Source organism: Ceratotherium simum, chromosome 32, assembly GCF_057802395.1.
Source record: "Ceratotherium simum simum isolate JZ-2026a chromosome 32, ASM5780239v1, whole genome shotgun sequence".
NCBI classification, from domain to species: Eukaryota; Metazoa; Chordata; class Mammalia; order Perissodactyla; family Rhinocerotidae; genus Ceratotherium; species Ceratotherium simum.
The window spans coordinates 17,214,106-17,238,676 of NC_141931.1; the positions used below are offsets into that span (position 1 = coordinate 17,214,106).

Genomic DNA, 24,571 nt, shown 5'->3' on the forward strand with positions numbered 1-24,571 from the left:
TTTCACTGTTATACTTTTGAAAAAGAACCATTAATACCTACATGATGGGTATCTATCTTTGATATATACAATTGTTTCCTAATCAGTGTATTTTCCTTGTCCCTTTTCTTTGTGTTTTCTGCAATTTTCATCAACCTAATCTCTATGACATTGACTCAGATTTTTGCATCTTAATTCTGCTCCTCAGGTTTCTAACATAGTTCTAAGTTCTACAATGTTTTTCTTGTTTTGTTTAGTTTTTTACTGTTGTCAGCTCACTTTTCATCCTATTGCTTTGCTATCTCTCCTTTCAGTTCTTATTTCTTCCTTGAGTTCTTCTATCAGAATATTTATATTATATTTCATTTCCTGGGAGTGTGAGGTAATTGTTGCTTGAATTTTCTGCTGTTTCCTGGAGTAAGTCTTGCTCCAATGTATATTTTATTTGCCTTTTTATTGGTTACATTTACTTCCTTTTATCTCTTATTTTGCAGAAATTTTGCATAATTTTTTTTCTGTTTACTCATCTTGAAAGGAGTCATGCCTGTTTCTTTCTGCTACTTGCCAGGAATATTGTCAATAGAAAATTTCTGTCAGTCCTTAGTATTTGCTCACTTATTGAAACTTAGTTTTGCCTTAAGGACTTGCTATTGGATATTTTTTGTCTAGTTATTTATCTGCTTCTGGTTTAGGTTGTATGGAATGAAGGGGTGGGGAAGAGAAGTTGAGGAAAGAAATATGGTAGGTTTGGGTATATTATCTCTGCACACACAGTTCCCACCCCCCAAACTGTTGAAGCAACTGGAGTTCTGCCCAGTCTTGCAAACTCTGGAATTAGGCAGGATACTCTGGAGAGGCCAATTCAGTGTAAAACCAATGGCTGAAGAATCTTTTGTTCATCGACTATGTAGAATATGTGCTCATTTTTCTTTGATAAACTGACTTTAATCAGTAGCTACAAAATTCTCTTATACCATCTCTCTTCAAGATTAGCATTGTCTCTAGGCTATCACTCCTCTGGCTAGAAAGCGGAATTCACTGAAAACAGAAATATTGATCACCATCTCCCTTTGAACTCTGTGGCCCTGGCCATTCACACTGATGGCTACTCATTTTTGTTGTGACCTGCTCCCAGCCTTTGCTCTTCCAAATTAAGTATCAGTAGGACCTTCAAAAACTTTTCCATTTTCCCCCCCAATAAATCGAAGGTCATATATAGGGGAGATAGGTCTTGAACTTGACATTCTTGTCCAATTGGTTCACCTTTAGTGGGCATTCTTGGGAGTCAGTGGAATGGGACTGTGACTATTTTATAGCTTCCATTTCTCTCTTTGGTCTTTTATGATCTTTTAAGTGGACTTCAGGGAGAGCAGTTTCAGAAGATTAAACGTTTTATACATTAAAAATCGATTTCATACTGTGACTAATAACTTATTTTTTTGTTCTGTAATTTTAGTTATACTACAAATTGGATTTCTTATATATATATATAACACCTATATGGAGTTTGTATATGATCCTAGGTGTTCTATCTTTAAAGTTAAAATGGAGTTGCTTCGATTTTTTTTTTATATTCAATTAGCAGTAGCCAAAATCTGTAATAAAATATATTTGAAAGCATAGCTCTCCACATACAAAGTTGTTGATTTCTTGACATTATTTCTACTTTTATTTATATCCTATGATTTACTGAAAATATGTAACCTTGGTTGTACTGTCCTTATGAATTTCTTCCCCCAAGGAATAGTTTAATATTTATGAATGCGCTATTGTCCTGCAGTCCTCACAAATCTTTAATATTGCTAAAACCAATCAAGCAGCCTGAAGACATCAGAAACCATCCTTTCTAGACAGAGAGAGAAAAATGTCACCCAAAGGAAAGAAAAGACTCTTTGGTGCATCAATTTTCTGTGTTTCTCACAGTGCTCCTTTCTTTCCCGCTATAGAGGGTTCTCACTGGTGTATACCAGTGCATATAGCAGACACTTGATATTTGGGATTCTTCTTCATGAATCCCCAAATCCGTGCCTATGGAAAAGTTTAAAAACTTACATGAAAATGAGAAACCGCATCTTCCAGAAAGATTTTCAATTCCTTGGACATTTTTTATATATCAAAACTTTGCAATCATTTTTTGTTATTTTACGAAAGTAAGGGCATTTGTGATAATGAATAATGACTAACAAAGGTGAAAGGAGAGGCGAATGCTGAGCAGCCTGGCTGAGTGAGGTAAGTTCATGCACCAACTTGGGCTTCTGCATGTTGGCCTGAGTTTCTGTTTCCATTCTGGGCCTTGGCAGTATCTTAAATTATTTCATGGCATAGATTTTTGGGGTTTCTGGTCAAACTTGCTAATGTTAAGTTAACAAATGCACAGTGTTCCAGTATTGGTTCTATGCCTGATAATATTTAAGGAATCATGTTTTGTCAGGTGCTTTTATCTCTCAAGGATAAGAAAGATAATTCATATTTTACCTACCCAAGTCTTCAATTTCAAAGCTTGTGGTGAAGTTCTCTACTATCAAATTTTAACACTTGGTTCAGAATTCCCATTGCAAATTTACACTTGGTTTTCCAATTAAAATGGGATTTTGTGAGTCACCTGCTGATAGCCATTGGCTTGATAAAAAGTAACTTCATTTGTGGCAACGGTGTTTAGGAAGCCCAGTGCAAGCCTGCCTCTTCTGCTGTCGCCTTAAGCCCAGCTGTGCTGAAATATTAAACTTTAGTAAATTAGGTGAAATTGCAGGTTCCTGACTGATACAATAATGCCTTTTTCTTTTTCTGCAAACCATCTTCATCCTGAGTTGTCTGTACAAGTCTTTTGCTCTAAGAGAAATAAAATTTAGACTATCTTCCAAATCCAGACAACTTTTTTATTTTCAAGATAATTGTGCCATATCCTACTTATCTAACAGAATGTTTAAACTTTCAAGCACGTAGAATTGGATGACTTTATTATTTTAGCACTATCTGAATACAGCATTACTTTATCGTGCTAAGATAAGCAGCTGGATTCCTAAAAATGTCAGTCTTGCATAAAAGTAGCAAATTTTCTTTATTGATTAGTACATACTTTAACAGCAGTAATGAGCTATGGAAGGAAATCATATTTCCAGTCACATTTATTTTCTGTTTTTTACACCTTTTTCTCTTTAAGAATAGCATTGGTTCCGAGGTGTTTTATTCATTGACCAGACATTTATTGATCCACTACTATGTGCAAAGTTCTGGTTAGTTATCAACTAAATATTTTTAATTAAGTGATGAATTAGCAGAAAGGAACTAGGCAGCCTTGTATTTCTCTTCTTGATATATGTAGTTATTTCTCAGGTGACAAAACCACTGGCAACAGCTTTATGAGCTGCCTGGCCCATTTGCTCCCCAAAAGGCTCTCACACTGGTCTTTCAGGTTAAGACCTAGGCATGTCTCTAGGAGACTCCAGTTGAAATATAAATATTTTTGATACTCGGGAAAGTTAACTCATTAAAGCCTTTCAAAGTACCTTTAGCAAGGAACTCACAAGACAGTAGAGTCCAAGAATTCCTTCTGGAAAAATCTCAAATATATAGAAAAGTGGATTGAATAGTCTAATGAGCCCCCATATAACCATTATGGGTTTTACGGTTTATTGATGTTCCTCAGGGCACCAGAGTCAAGGGCAAAACTTAAGGAGGTTTTCCAGTGGGGTCCTGGGCAGTCCCTGGACCACGTGTGGACAGGACAGCTTCCGGCTGAAAGAGAGGCCCACTCCCAAATCAGTAATTGATGAGCCAAACTATTTCACATTGTCATCAGATCACTCTCCTGCAATAAATGACATACTAACCAATAACATATAGCCCAATATGATTTAGACCAAGAGTCTGCCAACTTTTTCTGAAAAGGAACAGATAGTAAATATTTTCGGCTTTGTGGGCCATACGATCTTTGTCACCAGGGCTCAACTCTGCCCTGGTACCATAAAAGCAGTCATGCATGATACAGCCATATATAGCCATTGCAAATGCAAAGAATGGGCATGGAGGTGTTCCAATAAAACGGTTTAGGAAAACGGGCAGGGGCCGAATTTGGCTCGCAGGGGGTAGTTCGCGGACCCGTAAAGATTGCATGACCCCTGGGAATCGATTCGCTGTGCCTCTCAACCAGCGTTTAAGCAAGGGGACGTTATTGCTATTCCGTACTGTGATCCACCCAACTTCCAAGTCCCTGGCAGCCTTTCTGCGATCCAGCAGAGCGACTCCACAGTTGTAAAAGTTTTTGAAGTGGGCCCTTTCATCTCTCCTCCTCCGCCCCTCCGAGTCCTTGCGCTCCACCGCAGGGATGCAGGCCGTGCTGTGCCCGCGTGGGCTGCGTGGGCTTCGGAGGAGAGCACGCGGGCACTCACAGAAGGTGAAAGCGCAGAAAAGTTGGAGCCCAATCAGCACGGAGTCGAGCTCCCGAGCCCCAACCTTCAGGTGACCCCGCGCGGCGGCGGCGGCGACAGCGGCGGCGGCGGCGACCAGAGCCCGCAGCAGCTCGGAGCGCCTCCGGCAGGAGAGGAGGCGAGCTCGGCGGATCGTCGCCGCCATCCGGGAGCCAAGCTCGGCGGTCCAGGGCTGCGTGGGAGAAGGGGGAGAGCCAGCGCTCGGCTTCTTCCTTTGCTCCCCAAAGACTGTCCAGGCTGGGCTGGGGACCCCGCGCGCGCGCTGTCGTCGCCCGTCCCCGCCGCGTTTGGACACTGGAGGTGTGCGTGGCTGCGGCCGCGGCGGCGGCGGCGGCGGCAGCAGGAGCCGCGAGTCGGGGCCGCCCGGGCTGCGCTTCGCCGGGGCGGCAGCGGCGGCGGCGGCGCCTGTGGCTCAGGATGCGGCCGGGGGGCGCGCTGCTCGCCCTGCTCGCCAGCCTGCTGCTGCTGCTGCTGCTGCGCCTGCTCTGGCGCTCCACGGACGCGCCCGCCGGCTCCAGGTAACCCACCCGCCGCGCTCGGGCCGACCCGCGCGTTCCGGGACCCCCCCGCCCGCCGCGCGCCCCGCTGTGCGCCCGCCGTGCGCCCCCGGCACCCCAGCCGCTCCGCTTGGGCGCGCAGACTTTTGGCCTCTGCGAGGACAAGCCGACGGGCAGCGGCGGCCTGAGGGTGGGGTGGGGGCCTCCAGGAGACAGGGGTTATCAGAGGGGCGCCACTTGGACCAGGAGGGCACCAGCTGTGGCGGGAGGGACTGGTCAGGGTTGCGAGGACTCCAGCTTGCGTCGCTCTGGGTGAGGGAGCTGCAGAGCGGGACCCGCCGTCGGGTTCCCCATCAGTATCGCGGACTCTCCTTTCTGGTCCGTGCTCTCCCTTCCTTCCCGCCCTAAGCCTCTTCTAACTCCGGGGTTTGGGAGGCGCCCGGGGGAGCCAGGGCGCGCGAGGACGACCGGCTGGCTGCGAGCGCGATGCTCCTGCCGAGCCTGCCAGCCAGCTGCTCCCTGCGAGGTGTAACAACTTAGTTTTCTTCCTGGCTGTGCAGGCTGTTGGTAGAGGAAAGCAGGGAGGCCACCCACGGCACCCCCGCCGCGCTGAGGACGCTCAGGAGCCCGGCGACCCCGCTGCCGCGCACCACGAACAGGTACCCGCGGCGCGGGGCGGCCGAGGGAGGGGGCTCCGTGGCTGCGGCCGCAGGACTCGCTTCAAATTGTCTGGCTGGGACAACACGATTGAGTGGATTTGAGTGTGTCGGGGGTGTGTGTGTGTAAGAGAGAGAGAGAATGTGTGCACGCGCGCGTGTAACTCCTCACACTCCCTCAACCTCTCCTGTAACGCCTGTTCCTCCAGGTGAACCAAGGGGGATACTAAAACAGCTGCGCTTTAAAAAAGGGGCGCTGAGTTCCCCTCTCGATAGTTGAAACCCTCCCAGAGACGCAGCTCAGCCTGTCTCTTGAGGAATTGGGTTGGTTTGCTTTCTGTCTTCTATGCTTTGAAGTGCACGGTGTTAAGATTCACGTTTAGGAGGATGGAATTCTGTGCAGTGTTGACAGTGTTGTCGTCCTAGTGAACAGAGACTTAAAATTGTTCTTTTTCACTCGCATGAGTATTTACCCACGTACAATCGTTATTTGGTTTTTATCTCTTTTCTGATTATAAAAATAATACATACTTAGTGCAGAAAGTTAGGTAGTATGAGAAATGTATAAAAAAAGATTCAGAGTCCCCACCCAGAGATCATTTTAAGATTTTGGTCTATATTCTTCTTATATACATATATTTTTAAAAATATACTTAAGATCATACTTTGTAGCTTGTGTTCTGCCTTTTTACCTAAAAAATCATAAACATATGCATGTCATTAAAATTTTCCCCCAAAACATTGCTTTGATTGTTGCCTAATTCATCATATGAATGTGTCATAATCTAGTTAACTGTTTCCAGTTTTAGAGATTTAGGTTGTTTGGTGTTTTGTTTGCTATTAATAATTCTATTAAGTGCATCCTTGTATGTTAATCTTTATCTTCATTTTAAATTAATTCTCTAGGGTGGAGTCATAGAAGTTGGATTATTAAGTCAGAGTATGTACATTTTAGGTTCTAAATACATAGCCAGTTGCTTCCTAGAAGAGGTGAATCAATTTACATTTTCACCAGCAGAATGTACTGGTTTGTGCCTCAGCACTGCTGTTATTACTGCAACTTTGTATACTGTCTTTTTTTCTCTGTTTATCTCTTGTGAATCCCTTTTCCTCTATGTATTCTTCTGTATATTGGCTGTGGGACCATCTTAATCTTCTGATTGCATGACTCAAGGCTCCTGTGTGATCCTAAGAAAGGTCTGGGGGAGCCTGAAAGAAATCTTGAAGTGCAGAGACAACACTGCTGTCACAACCCTCCTAGTGAAATTTCACAGCATATTAGAGGCACCGAGAAATCCTGGAATAACCAAACTTTTGAGAAAAACATTGGCCTATGGTTTTATTTTATGCAGGGTTGTGTACCGTAGGTAGCCTAGCTTTCCAATGAACTGGGGAGCATTCCATCTTTTTCCAAGTCCAGGGATTATTATACATTCTGGGGTTCCCCTTTCGGGAAAGTTTGAAATAAGGCACAAATTAAATGATCTGGTCCTAGATCTATTTTGAGGCAATTCTTTGATGAATTTTTCAGTTTCTTTTGGCATACTTCTTGAGCTAATAGAGGTAATTCATATTTTTTTCCTGAATGTAGTCCATTTTATTAAGATTTTTTATTTATACCATTCTGTTGTGTTTTTTAAAATCTGTCTTTTGATCTATTTTATATCCTCTTGATCACTTCTGATTTTGAATATTTATGTAGCAGGGGTGCAAATTTTAATCCATATTGCTTGATTTTGTAGAGAAATAGTAATTTCTTCATTTTTCTGTAGCTGATCTTCCTCCATGAGCCCCACACTCTAAGTAACAGATATAAGTAATAATATAATAGTGATGCTGACAGTAATAAAGATAGCCAACACTACTCTAAGCACTTTACATTTATTAACGTCATCCTTAAAAAACACTAAGAGAAACTATTATTATCCTCATTTTATAGATGAGGAAGCTGAAGAGAGATTAAGTAAATTGCCCAAAGTCACAGAGTTGACAAATTGTTGAGCCAGGCCATATGAATCTAGAATCCCACATTCTTTTTTTTTTTTTTTTTTAATTTTATTTATTTTTCTTCCCTCAAAGCCCCAGTAGATAGTTGTATGTCATAGCTTCACATCCTTCTAGTTGCTGTATGTGGGACACGGACTCAGCATGGCCAGAGAAGCGGTGCGTTGGTGGGCACCCGGGATCCGAACCTGGGCCGCCAGCAGTGGAGCATGTGCACTTAACCTCTAAGCCACGGGGCCGGCCCTAGAATGCCACATTCTTAATCTCCTGGTGTGCAGGCTTTCATAGGTGCTGGGCAAGAGTGTGTGTGTGTGTGTCTGTGTCTGTGTGTGTGTCCAGGTTAAAGCTTAGTCGGATATGACAATTTAAGCAACTCTTTTCAGTAATATTTATTCTGTCTCGGAACAAACGCTCAATCTTTCAGATTGCTTCCACCATCTGTTCTCACTTTAAGATGGCATCCATATATAAACGGGAGAGGGGCTTAGATGATGTGATGGTGGACTTAAGAGATGGGGTTCCTGATCACGGTCTCCTTAGACTCCTCTAATCTCCAGGGTGATGTTGTCCATTTTCCGTCTGTTGGCTGGGTACCATGTCAGTAGCCAATGATGAAAGTTGCAGCTTGTGGTTCATTCTTTTTCCTCAGGCATTCTACCTGCTGGTCCTCCCCACTGCCTTGGCCTCACCTGAGCTCCTACCTGATGCTCCCTTTGGGTGAAGATCCTCTTTTGGTCCTATCCTGGGTTGTCACTGCAACGTTTGCTATGATGCTATCTCACCCAGCTCTGGCTAGCTAACTCCACAGCCAGTCTCCCAGCTATTTCTGGCCCTCCATCGAAACATACAAGAACCAAGGTTGGTTCAGGAAACTAAATATCAGGGCCTCCCACCACTTGCCCCATAAAGTAGGTATGACCCTACTCTAAGTTAACTTCAGGATGGGAGACTGCCCAAGAGGTGATCTCTTCTTAGAGTCCTAGCTGGGGGTGGAGGCAAAGCCCTCTCTACCTTGTTGTTAGCTTCGCCTTTCTCTCTCCAAGCCAAAGCTCCCCTCTTCCTTTCTCTCTCTTCTTTCTACCCTTGTTCTAGGATGGAAATGTGCAGGCTTCCCCCTGCCTCATATTTTCTGTTGTCCTGACTCAAACTCCAGGCCTGACTCAAACCTAAGCCTTAATGGTAAATTGTGGGGCCTGGGAGTAACAGGATTGGGAAAACTCAAGGACCTGTGTCTTCCAGGTAAGGTGGTTAATGTGCTAAAGAGGGAGAATGAGAGGAATTTAGGAAATCTTCTCTTGGGGCTGTAGCAAATCTTATTTTACTTGTCTAAAATTGAATATTACCTTATCCTTTCTCTTTACATTCTTTCGTTAAAAAGTCTTTATCTCTCCATACCTTCCCACAAAGGATGCTTCAGCATGACTAGAGAAAAAGTCAGGTCAAAGTCAGAAAGACAAAAGAGAAAAGTATGCTAATAATTTTCAAAATGTGACCCCATTGCAGTGGATTCTTTCTCTTTCTAATAAGGTTTGTCAAAGTCTGTCATTGGTTTGTTTGCTTTTCAGTCACTCAGCTCTTGGATTTATTTCTCAATTCTGATGTATTTCCATGTTTTGTTTCCTTTGTGTTGCTTTTATCTTTTAAAATAGCATTTTTGGGGCCAGCCCCATGGCCTAGTGGTTAAGTTCCACACACTCTGCTTCGGTGGCCAGAGTTCGGTTCCTGGGCACGGACCTGTACCACTTGTCGGTAGCCATGTGGCAGTGACCCACATGCAAAATAGAGGAAGATTGGCACAGATGGTAGCTCAAGGAGAATCTTCCTCAAGCAAAAAAATATATATAGAGAGAGAGGAAGATTGGCAATAGATGTTAGCTCAGGGCGAATCTTCCTCAGCAAAAATAAAATAAAATAAAATAGCATTCTTTTTTTTCCCCCAAACTTAATGTCTTGAAGTGAATGCTTGGTTTATTTACTTTCCTTTTTTTCTTTGTAACAAAAATATTTATTACTATGAATTTTCCTTTGAATATAGCTTTGGACCTGTTCCTTAAGTTTGGATACATAGTGTTCTAATTTTTAAAAATATATTCTAAATTGTTTATAATTACATTAAATTTTTTTTGTTTTACCTCCATAGTTGTTTAGGAGAATACTTTTAAATTTCCAAGCGGTTGGGATATTTTTTCTTAAATATTGATTTAATATTTTTTCTTAAATAATATTAGTTTCAGTTTTGATTATAAAAGAACAATGAAATCCTGCCATAATGTCATAAGTGAGTTCCCAAATATTCAGTCATTAGAAATGAGAGGTTGGGGCTGGCCCTGTGGCTTAGCGGTTAAGTGCGCACTCTGCTGCTGGCGGCCCGGGTTCAGATCCCGGGCGTGCACCGACGCACCGCTTCTCCTGCCATGCTGAGGCTGCGTCCCGCATACAGCAACTAGAAGGATGTGCAGCTATGACATACAACTATCTACTGGGGCTTTGGGGGAAAAAATAAAATAAAAAATAAAATAAAATAAATTAAAAATAAGAAAATAAAATAAATGAGAGGTTGGATTATTGTAAGAGTAATGACATGGCCAGAGCAAGTCTGTGTACCTACTGGCTTGGTGTTCCAGGGTCCCTCCATGGGAACTATCCAGGTCCTGGTTGTGGTTTGGCACCTTTTGCTGGCAGTGTCCATTCTGGCTTTAACATCCGTGGTGATGATTTGGGATCCTCTGTCTGTCTAGTATTTTCTGGATAGCAGCAGCTATTCTTTGAATGTCCTGGTTAGTTGGTGCCTCATGGGGCTCATCTGGGATGATTGGACTATGAGTTTACCAGAGATATGGGGATTCCACCTCCACTTCTCTGCTTTCCTAGAGAGGATGGCCTGCTATTTCCTTGAATGGCCTTTCTTTCCCCTTCCTGTGACCCTTTCTCCCTGCAGTAGAACTTTGACTTGTTCCTGTTTGAGAACTGGGGCTCTGTGAAGGGCAGACATCAGGAGTCAATTGTGTTATATCCCAACTCACGTTGTAGGGAGCCTTATTGCAGAAATTTTATTGTATATTTTTAGATGAACACAAAGAAAAGGAAAACCGCCTGTCATTTCAACACCCAAAAGATGGCTACTATTCATATTTTCAGTACCTTTTGTCTGCACATATCTAGTGATTTGCTATGCATATTTTGGTAACATTTTTTTTTAACAACATCTGAATTTTTCTTCATATTGTTAGTGTTCTTCTACAACATAATTTTTAGAGCATGGTATTTGAAAGTATGCGTATACTATAATTATTTATTCTTTCCTTTGGTACACTTGGGTTATTTATTATTTTTTATTTTGATTTATACTCTAATATGAACAGCTTTATAGCCTTGCACACATTCTTTTTATTTATATATTTATTTAATTTTTTGTTTATTGCAGTAACATTGGTTTATAACATTGTATAAATTTCAGGTGTACATCATTATACTTCTATTTCTGCATAGATTACATCATGTTCACCACCCCGATACTAATTACAACCCATCACCATACACTTGTGCGGAATTATCCCTTTCGCCCTCCTCCCTCCCCCCTTCCCCTCTGGTAACCATCAATCCAGTCTCTGTCTCTATGTGTTTGTTTGTTGTTGTTGTTATCTACTACTTAATGAGGGAAATCATACGGTATTTGACCTTCTCCCTTTGACTTATTTCACTTTGCATATAATACCCTCAATGTCCATCCATGTTGTCACAAATGGCTGGATTTCATCGTTTCTTATGGCTGAGTAGTATTCCATTGTGTATATATACCACAGCTTCTTTATCCATTCGTCCCTTGATGGGCACTTAGGTTGCTTCCAAGTCTTGGCTATTGTGAATAATGCTGCAATGAACACAGGGGTGCATGTATCTTTACGCATTGGTGTTTTCAAGTTCTTTGGATAAATACCCAGCAGTGGAATAGCTGGATCATATGGTAGTTCTATCTTTGATTTTTTGAGGAATCTCCATACTGTTTTCCATAGTGGCTGCACCAGTTTGCACTCCCACCAGCAGTTTGCACACATTCTTGATTATTCAGATAAATTCCTAGAAGTGGAGGAGCTAGATCAAAGAATATATCAAATTTTAGAGTGTTGCTATGACTTGTACAACAAGAACAATAGTTGTCCCAGTTTATACTCCTTTAGCAGTACATGAGAGTACCATTGACTCAAACTCCTGCCAGTTCTGTGCATTAGAATTTCTTTTCATTTTTTCTAATTTCGTCCTCAATGCATAGTATTTTGTGGATGTCTTACTTTGTATTTATTTGTTTACTATTGTGTCTAATTTTTAAGATATTTGTTGACCATTCATATTTTTTCTTTTCTAAATTGGCTTTTCATATCCTTGTCTACCCTTCCATCAAAATATTCTCTTTTCTTCTTTACAGGACGTTTATAAATATCAAAATTATAAAACTTTTATTTGCCATGCATTTAAATTGATTTTCTAATTTAGTTAACACTTAATTATGTCTGTGTTTATTTAATCTGTAGACATTCCAACCTTTCTGTATTCATATCACTTATATCTACTTTTTTTTTTAATTCTGCTTTGGAATTTTGATAAATTTGTTAATAATTTATTGATATATTTACTACCCTGAGGTAAGTGTACATCTCTCATTTTTTAGTATATAAATCTTTACTCCATCTAGAATTTTGTTTGGCACATGGCAAAAAGGAGTGGACTTTTTATTGTTATTATTATTCTATTACATACTTTCTCTTTTGATGATTTTTTTTTAATTGGAACTAAAGTCTTGCTTACCAAGCTAGAAATACTATTTAAGTTCTCTTTTCAATGCTTGACATTTGTCCTTATAAATGATCCCCTCCCCATATCTTTAATTCTTTGTTTCCATTCCTCTCTTGGTCACTGGCATAAATCTAATATTTTTAGCCTTGGAATGTAGATAATAGTGTTTCTGAAACCTCAGATATTTGAGGATGTGATACTTACTTTTCATCCATGAATATGGAATCATTGCATCACAACTCCACTTTTTCTTTTCTGTCTTAAAATTTTTGTAAGATTCTGTTCCTCTCTTTTCTGGCTTTTAGGGCTCTGAAAGAGAAATAAGGGCAAATCTTACTTTTATTTCTTCACAAGTAACCTGTTTGAGGGGCTGGCCCCATGGCCTAGTGGTTGAGTTTGGCGCATTCCACTTTGGCAGCCCAGGTTCTCGCGGTCAGATCCCGAGCTCGGACCTACACCACTCGTCAGCCATGCTGCGGTGGCAACCCACATAGAAAACAGAGGAAGATGGGCACAGATGTTAGCTCAGGGCTGATCTTCCTCAGCAAAAGAAGAAAAAATAAAGTAAGCTGCTTGGTTATTTTACTGGATCCTAACAGAATTTTTTCTTATACTTAACATTTTAAAAATTCACAGTGATATGTTTATGCAGTGACCTCTTTTAATTTTGTCTGTAAACCTTTTTAATCTCCTGGCCTGGTTATTTTTAAATTAAGAAAATTTGTGTTATATCTTCTATTATTTGATGTGTTCCACGTATTCTGGTTGTCTTTTGTGAAGTGGGTCTTCATTTTCTGTCCCCATCGCTGTTCGTCTACCTCAGCACCCCTTTCCCACATAAACAGCTGTTTTTCTCCTTCTAATTTTGGTTTTCTCTTTGTCTTTTTCCTCTGCCCTCTGGCATGGCTTCTCAAATTTGTCGTCCACATTACTGAATTATTTTTCTGTAGTGTCAATTCTCTGTTTTGCTCTATCTAAAGCTGTAAATCTGTTACATTTTTATTCTTTACAATTCTTTTCTTCTCTCAGCCTGCACTTTATCACATCAGTTTACATCATAGAAAGCATCTAAGTAACCTTTTAAATCTCCCCTTCCATTTCTTACTTCACATTTTCTTGTATTTTATGGAGAATGTGAAAATAAATGCTTTCTAAAGATTTCTTCCGTCTTATAGTAAATATTTTTCAAAAGTATGATTTTTCTCGGCATCTTAAGAACAATATTCTACCCCTGAGTTAGAGAATCTTTTCATAAGTTTTATGATTTTTTTTGGCTTGTTTTAAATTTGGACAGTGTCAAATGAAGCGGATGCTCTGTGGCCTTGTGCTCATCAGACAGGACACCTTAGAACTCCTTGCATCTCCCACCAGGGGCTGAAAGATTCCCCTTCTTAGAGCACGCGCCAGATGAGAGGCTGAGCCACAGATCCCTCTGATTTTTTGAAATTCGAGTTTAAAAAAAAATTATAGTAAAATACACCCAACATAATTTGAGTTTTTAAAAAAATTGGGGTACGATACAAGTAACATAAAATTTACTAGTTTGAATTTTTAAATACTGGACCTCAAAGCTACCTCTTTCCATGTCTTGATCACATGACTGTCAGAAAGCATGTATAATCCTGGGTGATCCTAATCAATCGGGGCCTCTGCTGTTGCCAGAAATGGTTCCCTGAAACCCAGAGAGAGCTGGGCTCCTGGAGGTCTCCCCATGCCTGCCACCCCCTTCATGTCCTGGGGTGCAAGGACTGATTTGCTGTTCCGTCTGCTTCCGTTGCTTCAGTGTTGCTCTATAATGTAAGGTAACAGAGATACAATCTCAAGAGGATGTAGGAAGAGAGCAGTGGATGAACACAGGTACCACAGCACCCAGACAGCCTCTGCTGCCTCAGGAAGCAGTAGGTCCTTCCTGTGTGGGGGCAGCGACCTGATTTTCTAGTTGGGGCAGGCTGTCTCTGCTCAGGTAAAGAAAGGTAGACAGTGGGAGGAAGATCAAAGCCACTCTCGTTTTTTCCTCCCTGGACCTGCTCCATTTCAGAGGTGAAAACTGACATCCACTGCTGGTAATTCCTCCACGTGGTTCCATATGCCCCCTCGTGAATAGCATTTCTTCCCCGAACCTGATGAATTTCTGAAGCAGCTATCTGTTGCCGTCCAAATGTGTGGTTGTCATTGTGTGTAGACTTGTGTACTTTCGTAAGACTATAAATAGTCTGGAGGAGGGAGAATCAGGCACTGTTTACTCTCTACTGTCTTATCCTGAAAGTTGTAATAATGTTTTATTCGACATTTTTTGTTGTCTATGTTCACACTGGGATCATAACTGCTAGCTTCAGAAAATGCAAGATGAGCGTGAACTAGAGCTTGTGAAAAGGGTGGTATAGCTCAGCATGACTCTGGACCAGCTGATTGTCACCCCCTTACCTCCTCCCCCCACCCCCAAATGGATGAAGGTGAGGGAATTTTACTTTCGAGAACAATATAATTCACTTCTGTGTCTTTCCTTCTTCACTTTTAGAAGTAATGACACTATATGTGTCCTGATTTTAAAAATTCAGAACTCGTTAAAGTTGCCTTGAGTCTGGTTTCTGAAATAACTTGAAACGAGGCTTTAAATCTTGCATTCTGCCTCTAGTTCCTAATTCTGTGTCTTCGTTGCAGCCCTTCTCCTTCAAGGTGTAGGGGGAGATCTTCTCTCTTTCTGCTCTGGTGTTGTTTGGTGTTCCCTGTTTGGAAATGGGTTGCACTGGTGCTTCCCAGATCGGCGTTTCTCAGTCCCTTTGGTCTCTGGTGCCTATGTCACGTCTTTGGCTGCTCTGGTCTGGTGAAAGCTGCATGGCACGACTGTCCAGGGAAGCCGACACAGAGAGAGGGCTTCAGAATATGGGCTGCAGTCACTGCTGGGCTTCTGTGGGCACTTTGACATGTGGACAGGAAAGCCAGGATGACTTTGAAGGGCACGAAGAAATGTCCTGCTGTTTCCTTTGCTTTGTGAGGTAGGTGGATGAGGAGATCAGAAATTCACAAAGAAATGGTGTCTGATTGGCCCAACTCTCCTATCAGAGGTTGTTGGAGGTGGCATTTTATTTTCTGTTACGCTCATAGAACTCCACCACTTCCTTGACAGAGCCTCCCTTCACAAAGAGGCTGGGGTATTTGTTTATATGACTTGAGAGGCGACATTTGGCAGACAATACTGTTCACGCACATATGTCAAAGCAAAGGTGATTCCATTGCGACATAAATCAAGGTTGCCTTGGTGTTGTCTGGCCTTGTGTATTAATTCACCGTGCCCTTCACAGACGTTTTCCTTGCGCCAACAGGCATCAGGGTGAATTTGAAACAAACAAACAGAAAAGCTTGACTGCCAGGTAGGAGGAACGAAGACTTTTGGGGGGAGTTATAGAGAAGCACCAACATTCTGGGAGATTAGGTGCTAACAGAGCAAATAGTGAGAGGAGAGGCTTGGACACAACTGAAGGGATCTGAAGCGAAGAAAAGGAAATAAATATCTGCCAGGCGCAGTGATTCTTTTCGGAGCCACAGGTATTAGCTGCTCTGTGGTTTAAGGGTGCGAAGCTTCTACAGCCTCTCATTTGAGGGCAGAAAAAGAAGCTCTTTAAAGAGCCACTGATGCTTTGAGTAAACTTGTGGAAAGTGTTCTTGTGTCCTGAGGTCTTGTTTTATAGCTTCTTTTGCCATTAAGATGATGTTTATTTATGAATAGTCATGAAATCAATAAAGTACAGATAAAGTAGCATCTTCATCTGCACACACTTAAGAAGTTAGCATATCCAGGGCAGTTAAATCTATCTTGTCTATACTTTCAGATTTAAAAAAGTTTATTTTGGGGGACTAGCCCCATGGCCTAGTGGTTAAGTTTAGTGTGATCTGCTTCGGCAGCCCGGGGTCACGGATTCGGATCCTGGGTGCAGACCTCACCACTTGTCAGCCATGCTGTGGCGACGATCCACATATAAAGTAGAGGAAGATTGGCACAGATGTTAGCTCAGGGCTAATCTTTCTCAGCAAAAAAAAAAAAGTTTATTTTGTTTCGTGAAGTACTAATAAGAATTCTTTGTACATGCCCTAGATAATCAGTCAGTAATTCTTGGGAACATTTGTGTCCATGGGCATAATTATTTCTAGAGATAATTTTATAGGGCATAACCTGTGCTTTTGAAATTATTGTAAAATAATTTCCATTCTCTTGCTAGCTATTGTTACTAGTTATTGTAAAAACATTAGAATTCTCTAACATATAATTTTTAAACTGTATTCCAAAAAACTGAAATTGTAGGTTGTAAAGACCATTAATTTTGAAAATGATTAAAAATCTCTCAACTGACTTCTGGAATCTGAGTTGGAAAGCAAGTGGTACCCTCACATGCTGTCTTTGGATACATTCAATATTCCATATATTTTTTTTGAGATAGCATCTCATTATTTCTTTGTTCCATGGGATATAATGTATGATCCCAAAACTTTATGTTTGAGATGTGTCTTTTAATGCTATAGTATATATTTTATAATATATTTGCTACTTTGTTGTTGCTGGGGAATACTCATATTTTATGTTTTATGTTTGTCAGCATAGCTTTACCATTTGCACATTAAGTCTGTGGGCAAATTTTTGTGTTTTTGATTTGGGAATTCATCCAACACTCCCCATTCATTTTGGGGATACCAAAGCACTCATATTTTCTATGTCTGGGGAATATCACATAGTAGATGGTAGTTTGCTGAGATCTGTACCTTGTCTGTTTCTTTCACCACAGTGTCTCCACTATAATCTGGAACCCCAGCATGTTGGGATTTGAGTCTGTTGCCTTGTCTCAATGATGGTACTAGGTTTTTGGAGGTACACTTTATCATGTTGCATTGCAAGAGAGACACGTAGTGAGTTTTACATGGTAGAATACCAATGACAACAAAACTTGTTTTTATAGTTGTGTACTTGTATGAGTATATAAAATAAAATTTTGCAATTGGGAGAGGATGGATTAAACCTGGAGGGTTGAAAACTCATATCTATAATCATTTCTTAAAGGAAGGACTTACATTAACAAAGAATATGAGTAAGCAGACATGAAGTCTTATGATATTTGTACTTAGAAGAATTTTTTCTAATAAAAAATTTAGAGATTAGTGATCACATATCTTTGCAGTCCATCTTAGAACCCCTACTTCTGAGGGCGTTTGAAAACTCTTTGTAAAACCACAGATCATTGGAAACTTTTTATAGAAATGTAACTTTAGATAAATGATGATTAAAAAATGCATGTCCAAAGCAAAAATTCAGTGTTACCCAAGTTTATGCTGGGCTTCTGCTGAAAGATCTTTTTAAATCAAGATACATATTCTAAGCTGGGAGGTCTCCACATAAAAAAATTTGGTTATAGGGCAAGCCCCGGTGGCCTAGATGTTAAGTGCAGCATGCTCTGCTTCAGTGGCCCTGGTTTGATTCCTGGGCACGGACCTATACCACTTGTCTGTCAGTGGCCGTGCTGTGGTGGCGGCTCACATACAAAAAGAGGAAGATTGGCAGCAGATGTTAGCTCAGGGTGAATCTTCCTCAGCAAAAAAAAAAAAATGATTGGCAGCAGATGTTAGCTCAGGGCGAATCTTCCTCAGCAAAAAAAAAAAAAAAGATTATATAATGTATTAACTACTCATGTTTGTAAACCATAGGGTGCTTTTTAGAAAAAGCTCTTAACAATCTGAAAAAAATCTAGATTTTACAAAATTTTCAACATTGTAAGGTTTTCTCCATTTTTCTTAAGAGTGGTGGGAATAAGACATGTAATACATTTAAAAGATTGTTTTATATCATCTTCGCTATGAAAACAATAAAAATCAGAATAGAGCTGCTGTTTGGGGAAAGTTTTACATGTGGAACTTTCAGATAAGTTTTTTTATGTAAATGTGATTTTATTAGTGTGACAGATTCTTTAAAATGAAACTTACTTAAATTAATTAACAAATTTAGAGGTAGGACTTCCAGATGGCAGAGTGAGGATCGTCTCTACATGCAATTGGATCTCTACATGCAAAAAGATGGGTTTCCACCCTTGCCTGACACCATACACAAAAAATTATCTCAGCATGGATCATAGGCTTAAGAGCTAAAATCGTAAACCTTGTAGAAGAAACAGAAAATTTTCACGGCCTTGGATTAGGTAAAGAGTTCTTAGATACAACACCAAAAGTGTAATCAATACAGGAAAAAATTGATAAATTATATTTTATCAAAATTAAAAACTTTTGTGCTTCCACATATACCACTAAGAATATAATGAGATAAGCCACAGACTGGGAGAAAAATATTTTAAAATCATATATTCGATAAAAGAGTTGTATGCAGAATATATAAAGAACTCTTACAACTCAATAACACAAAGACAAACAACTCAATTGAGAGGTTAGGTTCTACTACTGAAGTTCGTGACAGAAGTCATTTGGTCTGACCAAAGAATGGTGTATTACTCCCACAGGCAGGGAAGTCTTGAAGTGAGGGGAGGGAAGGAAGGCTTTCCAGGAAAAGTTCTGGAACAGAGAGAGACAGTAGTGAGTGCACGGGAGGTTTGTAGACTTCTTATTAGTTCATGGGTAGCCCTAAGACCTTGAGGCAAAGTTTTACATTTGAGAAATTATTACAGAAGTGACTAAAAATCAGTATCCCTTTGGCTCCAGGAGTTACGGAGTAATTTCTTGTTTCTTATTATTATGAGAGCCATGGGCATTGCCATCCCGAATCCTATTGTAATCCCCCATTCAAATCACAGTAACGGATTGGAGCCAGAGCTGGCATCTTGTTTAAGAATAGTGGTGCTGGGAACTAATTTAAGATCTTCTTTTCTCAATGAAAGATTCACACAGTTATAGGGAATGTTGAGGCTGAGTTTTACAATTGAAAATACCTAACGTGTCTGCTATAGCAGAGATTGTGGTGAGACCCACTGTTACAGTTTAAAAGAAGGTGCCAAGACTTCTGTTTCCTACAGAGAAGGACCTCCAGTTAGCCAACCTTTAAAACCATCATACTGGGGAACAACAGCAGGCTTTGGCAGACAGGTTTCTAAGGCACGTAGAATAGCCTGTTTTGGGAGTTAGGGGCCTCATTTTCAGTGAGTCCTATTGTATTATCTGCCTCAGTCTGGGCTCCAGGTTTGAGAAGGTATGGCAGAATGGGGAGTTATTATTAAGTGGGAAAGGGGATTTGGGTTTTGTAGTCGGTAGGTGAGCGGTATTCCCTGTTATGGCTAGAATGAGAAGAGGGACGCTGGTTACATTTTGGTAGGGTGTCATAAGACCTGAAAGTCAGGAGTTCAAGGTAACTAAGGCAGAGGGCAAAGGAGAGATCCACGTGGGAGACCATGTCCATTTTGTAATTTGAAGACGACGTCTTTGAGTAGGTTATTTTATCTGTTTATTAAGACTCTTTATTAGGCCTGCTGCCTGTGGACAAAAGGAAAAATGGAATTCCAGGTGATGCCTTGTTGTAAGACCCATGCCTACACTGAACAAGTAGTGTGCACCCTGATCAGTGTGGATGATATCTGGGGGCCCAAAGGGAACTAACAGAGTTTTGGGGAGACTTACATGTGTCAGCAGCAGCATGCTGGGAAGGATAAACCCAAAGCAGACCCATGTAAGTATTAATCATTGTGAGGGCATGGGAATTTGTGTCTGTGGATTGGGGCAACAGCCCAACAAAATCAGTTTGCTAGTGAGGGGATATTTGCTCCTTGGTGTGATCCTCACTGGCCATGATGCTGGAGCAGAACAGGGCACAAAAATCACATTGGGAGGCTGGGGTTTGCGCTAGAGCCAGCGGCACGGGGGTGCCGTGGCATTCAGCCCTCTCTTTAGGGGTCCAAGGGCCGCAATGGCCAGGCCTTTAGAACCAAGGGAGTGGGGGTGCTATATGAGTTTATGTAAGAACTATGAGCAAGTTGATCAGCTATGGCATTAAAATGAGCCTCCTCCATGGGATCTTTTGTATGAATTGAGACAAGGGAGACTTTAATTATAATATGTGAGGTCTGAGCAGTGGTATATTCCCAATGTGGAAGGCCCCATAGGGAACAATCTGGAATGTGAAATCTATTTCGTGCCTATTGATTAGACCAAACAGTGGGTCCTTTAGCTACCATCCAGGAGTCTGTAAAAACATGGACAATGAATATATTTATTGAGAGAATACTCTAGTACCAAAGTGACTGGCCCTTGGATCCCATCGTCTATCAGCTGTGTCTTGGCAATGGGATGGAAAGAAGCAGCTCTCCAGTGGGTTCCATCACATGTGATGGTAGTGCTGTTTTCCATAAAATAAATGGATTCCCTGTCTCCTGGACTCAAGGAACCCTGCAAGTGGCCAACAGGGCCAGGCAAGGGGCAGTCTTTCTTGGATCCATGGACTTGGGCAAGGAAACGCCAGAAAGCTGAGAATTAGTGGCTAGGGCTTCCACAGTAAAGGAGCCACCAGATGGGACTAGTGGCATTGTTAGCTGGATGGCTTTTTGGGTGGCCTCAAGGGCCTGTTGTTGGAGTGAGCTCCATTCAGATTGAGCCGATTTTCTTGTGATTGCTTAAATAGATTTAAATGAAATGTGTTGGTGGGGAATATGTTGCTTCCAGAAGCCAAGTAGGCAAGTAGATGTTGGGCTTGTTTGAGAGTGTTAGGAGTAAGGTTATTGACTGGATCTGGTATGGAGCAGCCTTCTTGGGGCCAAATGATGCCCCCAAATCTAAGGTAGTAGAACTTGGATCTTTTGGGGTGCAGTGACTCAACTGCAGTTAGTCAAAGCCTGGATCACAATTCGAATGCCTCGTGCAATAGCTTCGTCAGTTTCTCTCCTCAGTAGAATATTGTCATTATAAGGCCGTAGCTGGGTGCTTGAGAACAGAGCAAGCCCATGAGGGTCCTGTCTGCATAAATGGTGGGGATATTGATATACCCCATAGGTAATTTAGTGAAGGTATATTGGGACACCTCATAGGTGAATGCAAATTGTGGCTGTGATGCTGGAGAAATGGGGACTGAATAAAACCTGTTAGCCAGATCACTAACTCCGACGATTTACATCAGGGAATTTATCCTCCTCCTGATGATATTTACAAGCCTTCTTGTTTAGGGAGTTTCAATCTCACTTGTCAGGATTTGAGTTTTCACCCTTGGGCTTCTCTTCAGTGGTAGAATTACTTTGTGAATTTTCCTTTTTAGGGTTTAATAAGGCTGTGACATGTTGAAATGCTAGGGCATTAAGGAGGATGCATAATCTTTGTCAATGACCTTTACGTTGGCTCCAGAGTACATTAGTTTCCTCCTTAGGAGGGGAGAAGATAAAGCATTCAGGGCTGGTTAACATTGGAGTTTTAGCTCCTGGGCGCCAAGGGTGAGTCCCTGTGTACCCTTGAAGATGAGGATTTTTATAGCAGAATCAAGGGCAGGAACAGCTGCAAATATATTTGGTACTCTTAGTGTTTTAATTAACCGTTTCCCCTCAGGGGATGAGCCCCAACAGTGATAGCTCTGCTTCTAGGTTCACCTGGGGGCCCCCCGCTGACACACTGGGGGTGGTGGGGGTCGGAGTAAGCGTCATTACAATTGTGCAGGAGGCGACAGACACAGGTGGGAGATGAGACTTGGAGATTGCTGGCACTAAATCAGTGGCAGTCCAACAGCAACTACTTCAGAATGGAGTTTGGCAGTTTCTTAGCAAGTTGAACGTAAACTTGTCATGTGACCCAGGAATTCCACTCCTAGCTGTCTACCCACGATAAATAAAAACAGATGTCCACACAAATGACTTTATGTGAACGTTTATGGAAACATTGCTCATAATAGCCAAGCGATGGAAACAATCCAAACATCCATCAACTGTGAATAGATAAACAAGACGCAGCGTATCTATACGTGAAATACTCCTCAGCAATAAAAGGAGTGAAATATGCATACGTGCTGCAACACGGATGAACCTCAAAAAACGTTATGCTAAGTGAAAGAAGCCAGACACAACATATTGAGCTGCAAACCAGATCAGTGGTTGCCTGAGGTGGGGATGGGAGTGGGGTAGAAATTGGATACAAGGAGTCTTTTTGGGGGTGATGGAAACATTCTAAAACTGGACTGTAGTAATGGTTGCATAAATCTATAAAGTTACTAAATATCGTTGAATTGTGCACTTCCACTGTTTATGTGCAGGAAATTTTGTGAGAAAATACATGTTTGCATCCACGGTTTTGCTTTATATGTAAGCTTTATGTAGTGTGTGTGCATACGTGAGTGGACTTCAAATGTAGGAAGCTAATGAATAGAAGTAATGTTGTGCTGTTGGGATATGCAAGGATTTAAGTATTTCTGAAAGGCGCCAAATTCAAAAAGTCTCCTTCGGTAATCTACCTAGTTATCAACAATATCCTGAGGTGAGAAATAGACACAATGTGCAAAGTTCCCCATTAGCATTCAGATTTCCTACATTTTTTCATGTTTTCTAAGCAGTGCAAGTCAGGTTTGAAATGCTGTTTACTTAAGACAGAGAATAGTCACTCAGATGTGAGTACCTGCGATGCGTGGGGCGTTGTGTCAAAGCTCAAAATCAGGGTGGTTGAGCAGTTATTGGGCTGTTACCCTCTGCCAGGTTTACCAGCTTTATATGTATGACTTCATTTAATTCTCACAGCAGCACTGTTCTGTAGGACTACAGCCCGACCTCGGAGATAGTGCGGGTTAAACCGCAGTAAAGCGAATATCACAATAAAGCGAGTCACACAACTTTTTTGGTTTCCCAGTGCGTACAAGTTATGTTTCCACTATACTGTAGTCTGTTAAGTGTGCAATAGCATTATGTCTAAAAAACCAATATACATTCCTTAATTAAAAAATACTTTAGAGGCCGGCCTGGTGGCGTGGCAGTTAAGATCCAGCATTCCGCTTCGGCGGCCTGGGGTGCGCCGATTCCGATCCTGGGTGCGGACCTACTCGCTGCTCATCAAGCCATGCTGAGGCGGCGTCCCATATAGAAGAGCTACAACTTTACAACTATGATCCTCAACTATGTACTGGGGCTTTGGGGAGAAAAAAGAAAAAAGAGAAGATTGGCAACATCTGTTGCCAAAAAACAAAAACAAAGCAAAAAACCCCCACCTCTTCTAAAAAAAAAACAAAGTCCCTCATCTTTGTGGTCAGTTGAACTGCCTGTGTCTAGAATGTTAGCTAATTAAGTTATATGTGTAAAAAAGTACTTTATTGCTAAAAAATGCTAAGCATCATCTGAGCTTCAGTGAGTTGTAATCTTTTTGCTGGTGGAGGGTCTTGTAAAAAACTCAGTATCTGCGAAGCGCAATGAAGTGAAGCATGGTAAAGCAAGGTATGCGTATATTAATGTTCCCATTTTACAGAAGGAGAAACAGACACAGAGGGTTTAGTCGCTCGTCCAGGCCATATAGCTGAAGGGGACAGCTGATTAGCTCCCGAGGCCGTGCTCTAGATGGAGGAACAGGAGTAAGTCACACTGTGTCCCATGTTAAATGCAGGGTGATCTTTCCGGACATTGAGGGAGAGAATGGTAGGGAGTGATCATGAATGACTGAGCCTTGTGGGGGTGGAAAGCCTCAGGGACGTGTGGGGGTGAGAGCCTGGGGACCTACGTTATCCTGGGAGGTAGGGGACCAGCCCTGAGGAGATCTTTGAATCCCTTCAGACTATAGAGTCAGACTTAGAGAAGTCAGCTACGCAGCAACAATGAGGATGCAAGGTAGACCAAGCATAGAGAGGGGGGCTTCAGTGGCTAGTGAGGGGTCCACATCCCTGTGCTCCAGGATGCTAATCCAGGCCCCAGGCCATTCTTGAAAAGAATCCCCTGGAGAGCTTTCCTCAGCATGGAGTTCTTATGTCTGGCTGGAAGGGAGATGAGAGCTGCCCCAGGCTGCATGGGTGGGCAGAGTCTGTGCCCGGCCTCAAGGGCTGAAGCTGTCTTCTGGGGCCCACCTCCAGAAAGTAGCCCTCTCAGGTTACAAGGGAAACCACAAATGGTGTCAGAGAAAGTGCACTGAGACCCCATTATTTACTTTACCCAAGTTGGAACTACCCAACTCAGACAGCTTACCTCTCCCAGCTTTATTTAATTGCTGTGTGTGTGCATGTGTGTGTGTGCGCACATGTGTGTCCTCCCCGCAGTCATGGGCACAGGTTCCCCCTTTATTCCCCCTCCTA

General features: G+C 41.8%; 1 protein-coding gene across 1 annotated transcript in view; it reads left to right on the top strand.

Annotated features, from left to right (window-relative positions):
- Positions 1 to 4,823: 4,823 nt before the first annotated feature.
- The window catches only part of ST8SIA6 (ST8 alpha-N-acetyl-neuraminide alpha-2,8-sialyltransferase 6), a 116,912-nt gene continuing 97,164 nt past the window's right edge, over positions 4,824 to 24,571 (top strand). The window contains exons 1-2 of the mRNA XM_087420900.1: positions 4,824 to 4,924; positions 5,464 to 5,562. Coding sequence (XP_087277026.1) covers positions 4,824 to 4,924; positions 5,464 to 5,562 — 200 coding nt within the window. The remainder of the gene's footprint in view (positions 4,925 to 5,463; positions 5,563 to 24,571) is intronic.